Source organism: Siphateles boraxobius, unplaced genomic scaffold (genome assembly GCF_051911475.1).
Source record: "Siphateles boraxobius isolate OS27281-9 unplaced genomic scaffold, OSU_SipBor_1 1, whole genome shotgun sequence".
In the NCBI taxonomy this organism is placed as follows: domain Eukaryota; kingdom Metazoa; phylum Chordata; class Actinopteri; order Cypriniformes; family Leuciscidae; genus Siphateles; species Siphateles boraxobius.
The window spans coordinates 33,067,379-33,078,781 of record NW_027508699.1 but is presented as its reverse complement, the minus strand read 5'-3'; the positions used below and the strand labels follow the sequence as shown (position 1 = coordinate 33,078,781).

At 36.8% G+C, this 11,403-nt stretch overlaps 1 protein-coding gene across 1 annotated transcript; it reads left to right on the top strand.

Moving 5' to 3' along the window:
- Nucleotides 1-1,925: 1,925 nt before the first annotated feature.
- LOC143741065 (uncharacterized) lies at nucleotides 1,926-11,017 on the top strand. Its single transcript, XM_077233360.1, has 7 exons — nucleotides 1,926-1,984; nucleotides 4,210-6,731; nucleotides 6,820-6,891; nucleotides 8,330-8,743; nucleotides 9,500-9,898; nucleotides 9,990-10,052; nucleotides 10,151-11,017. Exons 2-5 carry the CDS (start codon nucleotides 6,494-6,496, stop codon nucleotides 9,637-9,639), a joined length of 864 nt encoding a protein of 287 aa, XP_077089475.1. The 5' UTR covers nucleotides 1,926-1,984; nucleotides 4,210-6,493; the 3' UTR covers nucleotides 9,640-9,898; nucleotides 9,990-10,052; nucleotides 10,151-11,017.
- The last annotated feature ends 386 nt before the right edge of the window (nucleotides 11,018-11,403 follow it).

Sequence of the window (11,403 nt, the reverse complement as noted above, 5' to 3'; positions counted from 1 at the left end):
AAATACAGAGGGGTGACTCTCCGATGAATGCTCGATCAACATAGAAAAGATGGCCGCCAACGGGTTCCGATTCTGACGCGCGAGACACGCGTAAATTTCGCTTCAAACTTTTGTTTTTACGCGCGTCAGTTTCACTCTTGACACGCGAATTAACACAAAGTGGTCAAGCGTCAAACTAGACTCGGTAGATGCGAATTTGACGCGCTATTCGCGTCCGGTGTGAACGCACAGTAAGAGCATGATGAACGAGGTGCGCTTGTTCCATGGCGCAATACTATTATAACGGCGCATTTACCAGGCGCGCTTCAGAATCGGTTCTCAGCCGAGGAGATCGATGTTCTCACCAGGGCCGTAAAAGAAAGAGAAGTGACATTGGGGATGGGACAAACCCACCCAAATTAGCTTTGAATAAAGTATAAATTATAGCATATATTATTAGCATATAATAATTTGGGTAAATGTGTAAGCTTTATGCCTATTTTCCCCATCGTCATGGACACAACAATGATTTCCCTCGTGTTTTAATATTTTTCCTTATAATAATGTATCATTTGCAAAAAGTTAAATGCATCTGTGTAGATGAGGGAATCATCTACAGTGTATGCGCGTTGTTCACACTCAACGCGCATTCTGAAGCGCGCCTGGTAAATGCGCCGTTATAATAGTATTGCGCCATGGAACAAGCGCACCTCGTTCATCATGTTCTTAAAGGGAATGTGATATAAAGCTCTTATTGGTTTGTTTCACGTTACGCCCAAACCACACCTATGAATAATGAAGCTACTTCAGACCAACCCCTTTTAGATTTTTGCAAGAGGCATTTATCCCGCCGGGAAAATAGCTACAGCACCGTGATCCGCCCACAAAGTTACTTGCGCTTTGCGCTTTGAAACTTGCGTTTCAGATCGTTAAAATAGGGCCCACATTCTTTAAGCATATGGGATCTTCATGTTTGCATCTTGTTTTAAAGTTTAGATTGATGTCAATAAACAATATTTACACAGACATTTTAAACATCACAAGCTGTTTTGCAGCATTTTTTTCTGCAGCAGTCATACTTTTCGCCACAGATTTCTTGTATATTTGTACTTTTACCGAAAAATATTATGTAAGAAACCATCAAATTGATTAATTCATCATGCAGCATAAACAAGTCATCATTTTGCACACTTATTTAGTAAAGGGACACTGTAACTTTTGTAACTCTAGTCTAGCGGGTACAAAACAAACATACACTTTGCTGAATAAAATCGTTTTGCGGATGAATATGGTTATCCTACTGCTGCAACCATAATCCCTTCACAATACATAATGCTTTACAGTGAACTCAGATAGCTATGGCAATTGATCTTTTCAATATAATCCCATACTAACATGTTGTGTAATAAAACACCATCTCCGCGTCGCTTTTACAACATTTCAAATCCCTCAGTTCTTGCCATCTCCGAAAAGCCAAGCTAATGTTGATTCTTGTTTTATGACCAGATCTGTCGCTTTTTCTTTTTGCCAGCAGACTCTCTGAGTTGTGATCAACCTATGGCAATCCCACACCATACATATCTCTATTAATGGATATGACGAGACACCCCTCATTTCTAAAATCTAAACACTTATAATGGCTTACCATAGTGAATCTGGGTAAGTTCAATGTAAATGTAAATGTAAGGCAGCAAAAGGCAGCTTGCCATACAAAATGTCAACGGCAAAAAAACAAACAAAAAAACTTGTTTCTATGAGGGAAAACAGAACTGAACAAACAATACATGGTATTTTGACTTTAACAAGTCAATTGAAGGCACATCATAACAGACATACCATAGATCTCCTCACGCGACAGTATGTAATGAAAAACTTGTTTAGCTGTGAAATAACTAGGTCTGCCTATCATTTTAGTATTATAGGAATCAGAAACTTGCAGTTCAGCTTCATTGTATTCTGTTTGAACTGTCGAAGAGACAACTTCTTCTGCCACATTTCAGCTCAGGTAAAGTTCATCTCATCTGACTCTGCTCTTATAATTTTAAAATTATAAAAGTGAAGTAGCAATTTATAAATGTACACTGCCAATAATGCTAATACTAAAGGATGGTATTCTTTCTGTGTTAAATGTGCGATAAAGTCATTGAGAGATTGTGTTCTAAATTGAACAAAACTAAACAGTTTGGTAGAATGATAGTCTAGTTGTATTTGTTCAGCAAAATAGCCTAACCAATACTAGTAGTTTTATCACCACTGAAACGTTTGCTCCTTTAGTAAGATTAAATGTGTATATGTGCTGTATGCAATAGAGCACTCTGTTATGTAATGGATGTTTAATTTATGATAAAGACATTTCAAATAAGGTCTTGACAATTTGCATGTTGTGATTGACAGGTGGTAGGTGACAGATATACATTGTCCTTCCAAACATTCATTTAGAACTAAGAACATAGCATGTTTAACCTTAAAGAGTGTTATATTATCAATAATATGTTTTTACAGACAAGTTTGGTGTCTGCCAGAGCCATATAGAGAGAGAGTTGCGACAACGGAAGTTCTAAATGTTTGGTTGTCACGTGATTCGCGTAGACCTCAGATAGTTTCAGGAAGTGCTTCGGCGCCAATTCAAATCGATGGAGTTAGAGAGCAGAACTGTGATTTTTGGTAGTTTGTAGTCAATAAATGCGTTGGTTTGCAATATGTATATAATACATTGACATTTGGATGTAGTATGTGTATGTAGTTACAGCAATATTGTTTTTAAAAGATAAAAATCGGCTAATATTTAATGTTTATTGTGGTCAACCAGCGTTGCCTGCCTTTGTTAACATATTTTCTGGCTAACTTTACCTTGGTTACAGACCGTTTTGCAGTTGTTTTGAAGTATTTTTGTGTTCTTAAACTTGCATGTTATTTAAGGGTTATCATGTAATGTTCACTATGGTTTCACAAGGACAGGAGACTTGCAGGAAACATGTGATTGTCTTAAAAAGCCATTGCAAACAAGTAAAATGTACAATTGCATTCATCTTAATGTTTACAATGCTTACTTATTACTATATAAATGAATACATAATATATTTAATTTTAAAACAAAACATGATTATACACACACACACATACATTATTTCCTAAGTGTCCAAGTACATTATTTTCTTAACATAATTTGTTAAATTCATGACATGCATCACTTTAATCTATAAAACCTATTTAGTTTAAATTAATTTTTATTACATTTAGATAATACATATTTAATGTTTTGTTATCTTAAACCCCCCAAAATGTCAGGTTGTGCAACTGTCCGCACAAATGAACAGACTAAAATACTCATTTAAATGGTGTTTTAAGAATAAAAAAATAAAAATGAAATTCTATGGCATCATTTTACTCTTTCATATAAACAAATGTTATACATTTCAGTAGATTTATAGCTGTTGAGATAATTGAAAACCTTTTTTTCTAGCAATTTGCATGTCAGGGTGGCACAACTGCAAACATGGCTCTCTTATTATGGTAATTGCAGTGTGCATGAATGCATTGTCCAGAGGAGCCTTAATGATCCTTGTAGATCTCTATCAAATACTGGTAAAAACTGCTTTCAAGTATGGGTAGGTTGGTACACTTTCAGGTGAATTTAAACACTTAGAAATGTTCACAACTGAAACTTGTTTAAATACATTGTTCATGACACAAAAATATACATTACTTTTGAAAAGATTTAAAAAAAACATTTATTTGTTTATTTGTCAATGACCTATATATATTTATATATAGACTTTGCACTGATTTAGCACAATGGGATTTATAAATGTCTAATAAACTGCACGCCAAGCATGTTATCTGCCCTTTCCTCTTTGTTGTTCTTGTAGCCTACTGTCCGACACAGAGAGCAGAAAATATGCTCGAGTCAGGAGCAATTTGAATAGAACTAAACATTTTGTGCTAATCATACTTTGTGAAAAAGTGCAGATACACCTAACACCAACACTGGGAAGTTTAATGTTTATTAAAAAAAAAGGAGCAAGTAAAGTCTTGCAAAATCCAAGGAGCTGAGACTGAAGGTGAAGGGTACAGCGTCAGTGCAGGAGTCTTCAGGATCCACTGAATCCCCTTTGTGCTTCTTGTGTTGAAAGAGATAAAGGAAACAAAAACGGGATAAATTATATAGTAGTATATTTGTGCCTCTCAATTAACTGTCATCTTTTGTCTCTTTTGAAACTATTCTCTTAGAAACCACGACTTTGGGCACTGATCCATGCTTTGAATATACAGTGCTGGATAACTCATGGAGAGACATACGTAGTGATCAAGACAACCCCGCCGATGACGATGACTCTCTTGTTGAATGGAATGGCTGGTATCGGCTGTATTTAAATGGAGAAAATGCCCAGATGTCTAACTGAGTGGTGTGTGAGTGACAGAAGATGTGGTAGTGGTAATGGACTTTATCTCAATGGTTCTCATCCACAACTTGAAGATGGGGTGGTGACCCGTGAAGTCTTGGGATATCATCCAGGGGGTCAGTGTGATGAATTCCGATCCACCCCCATTCAAATGAAAGCCTGTGCAGGAGATTATTATGTCTATAAACTTGTCAGACCTGATGAGTCAGTCTACAGCCCTTCATACTGCGCAGATGCGGCATTACACGTTCACATTATGCTCTGTTAAAGACTTTTCCAACCCAGGGTCATTAGAAAAAGGCGCCTCTCTATCTACATTTTTACACTCAACAATCCAAAAACATTCAGTACCTATGCAATTTAATTCCATGCAGGTTCCAGCTGAAACAAACAGTAGAAGCAGTGAAACTTTTATTCCATTTCAAACAACAGATTATGGATTAAATACTTAATTTCGCGTGGTTCCTTGAACTTCAAAAAACTTTTACCATAGTGCATTATTTGTACACTAATAGCTACATTATGACATTTGCATCACATAGTCAGCTCCAAATGTATGGCTTTTGTTACAAAGTGATCTTGTTCGGTAGCTCAATTGGAACAGGGTTACATTTGTGATGCAGAGCGTTTGGGTCCGAGTCCCTTGAAACACAAGTCAAAATAAAAGAGCTCAAAGACTTGAACCACAAAGCACAAATTACATGGTTGCTTCACCAAATGCGTTTTTATCTCGTTTGCTATTGTAACACTATCGATTAGGTTTAGGGAAGTGTTTTGCAGGGGCACTATAACGGGATGGATGGTTAGGATGAACCCATCCCCCACCACCAACCGACCGACCAATGATTGTGACAGGGGCTGTGGCTACCCAGCAAGCAATAGCTGTCATTTCAGTCTCGGTTAACTATAAGCCTAATTTAGTCCGTCCCTATATATGAGTAACCCACTTCTAGCCAAAATAACCTTGAATTTGGTTACATGTCGTTTCTGCCAAAACAACTTGAGAGATGTATGACATTCCATCGAGTAAGTAAAGTCAACAGTTATTACAAGCTGTTTGGTTTCATTTCTTTGACATGTTATCTAATTGATGACTAGTGTATTCTTGGGCTATGGTTTAGACGTCTATTAAATTTTCACTGATAGCCCACATTTTGCTTTGTTTTAGACTAGACGTCAAGGCTGTGTTTAGATGGCTATTAGACGTCTTTTAAATGCAAATTTGCTTGCTGGGATATAGTCTGGGGGGCCCAGAAACCATAGCGGCGCTCTTGTGGTTTTGTATGTTATTTTCAAACACAACAAGGCATATCCTTTTAGCATCACTCACTGGACATTTAATTTACAAACAACAGGGATATGTACAACCAACGTAATAAAATGTTGCTAGTATCACGTTCATCGATTTCGGACAAAACTGAATGCACCTTTACTGCCACTTACTGGATATTTGACTTTGACAGTGTCACAAAATGCGGAAAAACCAAGGTAATATAATTTTGCAGAAATGTCACCAAGGGAATGTTTTTCCAAATGAGCCTGGGCTGGACTTTTGTGTATATGACATATTTAGTCTCTCTGTATCGAAGGTTTATATTAGTTTCTATTATATCATTTTAACATTATTATGAAATTTGCCTATTTTTAGACAGTTAGACTTGACACGCTAAAAGTAGTAACGCTACATCATTGTGCATTTAATATAGGTTTATAATAATTACACAGTTAGTCCGAAATACTTAACATTCGCATCACTTTAGCATGCAGTATTTCAATGTAAAACCCATGTTTCGTGTTCAACAAGCACATCAAATCCAATTTAATCATGCTAAAATGCGTTGTAATAGCGCTGCACCATGCATCATCATTTCTTATGTGCATCCGGTAATAAAACAATGCACATGTATTTGTCACCGTGCTCGGCTCAGTTTTGATGAAGAATTACGATTTTTTTTTCATCCTTAACAGTTGCTTTCGACAGCATCAGCAGTGATCCTTGTTCCAACTATGAATCTCTGGATCGACCTTGGAGAGCCACTAATGAAAGTGGATTATACATTTGTGATGACTTTTTCTCCTGGAAAGGCTGGTACCGACTTTTCTACAATGGAATGGACATCCGAATGCCAGAGAGCTGTGTTAGTCCATACAGCTGTAATACAGTCCTCAGTCTGTGGCTCAATGGTCCTCAGCCTCAGATAGAAGATGGAGTGGTGACCAGGGAGGTTTGTGGGGTTGAGTCAAGCTGCTGTGATCACATTTCTTTACCCATCAGGGTCAAAGCCTGTCCCGGAAATTACTATGTGTATGAATTTGTAAAACAATCTGGGTGTGCAAGTTACTGTACAGGTATACTGTTTTACCCCAATTTATCTTAAATAATCTTTGAATTATTTCTTTATTCTTTAAATCATGTCTTCAAATTTCTTCCTTCCAGATGTCAGCACTATATCACCGACAGCTTCCATTACAACTCCAGCTCCAGTTTCCACATTCGACAAGACTTTGTGTAGGTTGACAGGCAGTCAAATTAACTTTCAAGGGGCTATCTGTAAAAAAAAATCCACGTATTAATCGCTTTTGTATTGACAGTGTGTGAACAGCTAGTAACAAAACTTTTAAAAAACAATACCTCCCCCGACTAGGTTGTGTATGAAAACCTGTAGACTGATTTTTATGGAAAAGGACCTCCAAAGGATGTGACGGTTACTCATGCTCCAGAGAACATCTCTTCCGCTCAATGACATGAAATGACTGCTCATATAATATTTCATGCCAAAAGAGCTATTCTGTAACTGTCAACGTGTCATACAAAGAAAAGGGATTAATTCAAACTATAGTCTCACATAGCCAGATCTTTAGTCTGTAGTCTCAAATATAGTTTATAATCAATATATCATAACAGTGTAATTTTAATTTCCTCATGTTGACATGATACCGGTGAATTGCAGAGCTGATGCAAACATATCAATAATATGATTAGATGCTTTCTTAACTGCCGCTTTCTCCACACTGTGATTTTTGGTATGTTTATTTTGTTATGAAGTAGAAACCGTGCAGCACATGTTTACACCGTCGCTCTCAGCAGCATGGACGGTGTCTGGATGTTAAATGCATAGGTAGCCTATTTCCATTTTTTACTTATAAGAGGAGAACAAAAAAGATCTTCGACGTGAGTAAATACAGTCCTTGAATCAAGTTCAGTCTCTTGTACGTTACTTTTGCACGAGTGCGAGCACGATGAATAAGTTGCTGGCAGCAGTTTCATTATCAGCAACTGGTGTCGCTAATAACAAGGTTTCTCAATTCTACATATGTCCTCTTTAAAGGGTAAGTAAACACTAAAACAACTTTTTTTAGTTAATGATCTGTTAGAATGGAGCTTCATAAATGCTGTTCATTGATTCCAGTAAATTTTTTGACATTTGGGTTTAAAGTTATTAAGTGTTCTACAATATATGGTATAAAAACGTCTGAGTGCTGCCCTCTTCAGGTTGAACGGTGGCTACTGCAGTGGTATTTTCCTATTGTATGTTTGCGGTGGTTCGGGACGCAGCGGTTGTTGGTGACGTAGGCAGGTTCCATACAAAGAGATGCATCTCAGGTGCACGCCCCCCTCCGCTGGGCTCTGCCCACTTTTCCAGCATTTTTCAAATATTGTCAGTGGGTGGAGTAAGGCTCTGACCAGGGGTTTAGTTACCCTTTAAGTCCCAATTGTGTAGATATAAAATAATTGGGTATCATTACACTTTTAGCATCATTAGAATGCTCAAATAGTTACAAGTGTTTTATACATGTAACAGTCATGTGGAATAAGAATGGGCTTGGTATCTTGAATCTGGAATATTTGGAATATTGGAATATGTATGGATTAAGTCTGGCTTTGACTGCTCCAGAACGTCAAACCCATCAATGATTTTGTCATTGTTTCTTTTGTTTGATCTCAGTAACTGCAACCAACACAGATGATGATGACCCATGCTATGACTACACCATTCTTGATGAACAAAATAGAAGCCCAGATGATTTCTTTGCTGTTAATAATCATATATATGGATATGATGACACTCGTATTGAATGGCATGGCTGGTATCGTCTCTTCATTAATGGATCGAGTGCTCAGATGCCTGAGTGGTGTTTCAGTTATATGTCATGTGGAGGTTTTAGTTCTCTGTGGCTTGGTGGCTCTCATCCTCGGCTGGAATATGGAGTTGTTAGTCGTGACGTCTACAGCTCTTATTACGAATTTTGCAGTTATTACAGATCTGACCCAATCCAAGTCAAAGCCTGTCCTGGAAATTATTATGTCTACAAACTTGCAAGATTAAATCGAATGATCCCAGCCCCCGCATATTGTGCAGGTACAGTCATTCTCTTATGTCTTTTACTTAATAACAAATTAAATCGTGAGCTTTGCTAAAGACTGCATTTCCAGAGCTGCTTAAGATTAATGCATTTTCCATGGAAAGGTGGTAATTCAATAAAATTTTAGCAACCTCTTTATTGTTCCTAAAATAGTTGTTTACACCACTCCCAGATCACAATATGGATCTTCGGGAACTTGCCAATTTAAAAAGGCTATTATAGTTTATTATAAAAATTATAAATTATATTAAAAAAATCATGAAAAACCCAACAATTCATGAAACTAAATATAAAATATCCTAAAAAATATTTGATCAATAATTATTGTTGTTTTTGAAGTGTACAACTTTACATTTAAAATTATGGAGCCACTAAAGTGACATAAAGCACACAAGTAAAATTCCGATTATGCACAATAAACATTAGTGTATATTAAAACTTGTCAAAGCTTACACCAAACAAATACTGTGCTCGCATATTATTGTGTTCGGTTTATTTATATGATCTAGTTTTCTTATGCACATGCAGTTGTTTTTCATAGGCATGTACAATTTCTTTTGTACACATGAAAGTGGTGTTTAATAAAAACAATAAAAAACATCACTGCTAGAGAAAATACAAATATTATGTGTTCTGGTTTTTAACTTAAAACCTCATAGTTATTGATATTGTTTATAGACTTTGTGGCAATTAGGAAATCGGTGTGAGTAGAAATCAAATAATTAAGTTTTGTCTCTAATTTTCCTTAACAGTTGTTGTCTCCAGTCTACCGAATGTTGACCCCTGCTACAGTTATAACAGTCTGGATGAGCCTTGGAGAGCAGATAAAACTTCGACTGGTGATCTCTCCAATTCCAGATGTGATAGTGATGTCAACTGGAATGGCTGGTAGAGGCTGTTCTACAATGGTCAGAGTGCCCAAATGCCAGAGTCATGTGTTGATTATGGCATGTGTGGCACTTTTAGCCCACTGTGGCTCAATGGCCCTCACCCACAGTTAGAAGATGGAGTGGTCACCCGGAAAGTCTGTGGTTCCACAGGGAACGACTGCTGTAGTTACACCTTTCATCCCATACAAGTCAAAGCTTGTCCAGGAAATTATTATGTGTATGAGTTTCTCAGGCCAATATACTGTGCAGCTTACTGTGCAGGTAAACACATTGTGTTCTTTTTAATGTATATATAATTTATTTATAATTCTGAAAATTATTACCATTAATGTATAAATACTTACCATTTCAGAAGTCCCAAATCCGACAACAATGCACACAACGACATTGGCAATACCAGTCACAGAAACCAGTGGTAAAGTATTTTCATTAGAGATTAAAGTTTGTCATGCCACTTACGCAGGTTGACTCGAAGTTTATATTCTTTAAATGTATTCTTTTATGTTTTTAAAGGTGCTCTAAGCGATGTTGGGTGACGTCACTTCTTGTTGACGTTCGAAGTATTGTCAAACAAAACGGAGGCTAGCTAGACCCTCCCTCCTCCTCATCCGTGCACTAACCCCCCAAACCCCACCCCCAAATCCTTTTTGTCAGTTATTGGCTGGAACAGTTTGTTATGTTTCGTGGTGCGGGTAAGCCCAGTTTGTTTTTGTTGCCGTTTGTGGAGCCTGGGGTGTCTACAGAGACCGCGTGTTTTTACAGTGTGTTCAGCGGACAGGCAGCTAGTGGATAGTGAGGAGATGTGTGCTGTATGTGACAAAAAAAATTTTGGCCTTAAAAACGTGTGACATCGCTTAGAGCACCTTTAAGCAAAGTCATTTCAGTTCATTATCTGGTTTTACAGGAAGATTTATGATTTATGACAGACATGGGTGGTGCAAGAATCACATTTTTCCAATGCCCAAAGGGCATTTCTTGCTTTCAGTAAAGCACCAACAGAATGTGCTCAGTCCACCAACTGCTGTTGAATACATTTCTGTTACGAGGCTTTTGTTCATTCTATGAACAGAATGTTCATTCTATGAACAAAAGAGAAAGCTGGGTTAAGTGTCTTTCTTAAGGCCTTAGTAGACTTCAAGCTATCATTCAGACATTTTGCCTGTGGATCTGGTAAACAAACAAACAAACAAACAAACAAACAAACAAACAAACAAACAAACAAACAAACGGCAAGACAACTGCACATACATGAACTAAAATGAAATTATAATGACCAGTCCATCAGTAACCATTATACAATATGTCTTTCTAAATAGCAGATGTATGGGATATCTTGGGAATTCTGTCATGTTGCATGAAATAAATATTTTAAAAAATCAATCACTGATCATTTCAACTCTATAATGACGTTTATGTCAAAATTAAATCTGAGATTATTCTATTAATTTAATATGACTCGAAATTTTTATGACAAATGTATTTTGTGACATTCATTTACTTTGTTTAAGCTTAGTTATTTCTCTGCCATCCATCTCAAAGAAATCCAAATATCATTATCAAAATCACAAAACAATTTTGGAATGTGATTTTGAAACAGTGTCCCTATATGTTTGCGGAAACACTGAACTTAATGCTTTTTACACCCCTCCAGCAACAGAAAAAAAAGTTTGAAGAGATAATGTCAAAATGTGTTTACAATTTGTGGCATGCATAAACCTCATGCTTCTTGAAAATCACAGAAATATGTTAGTCCTGTTTCTTCCAAA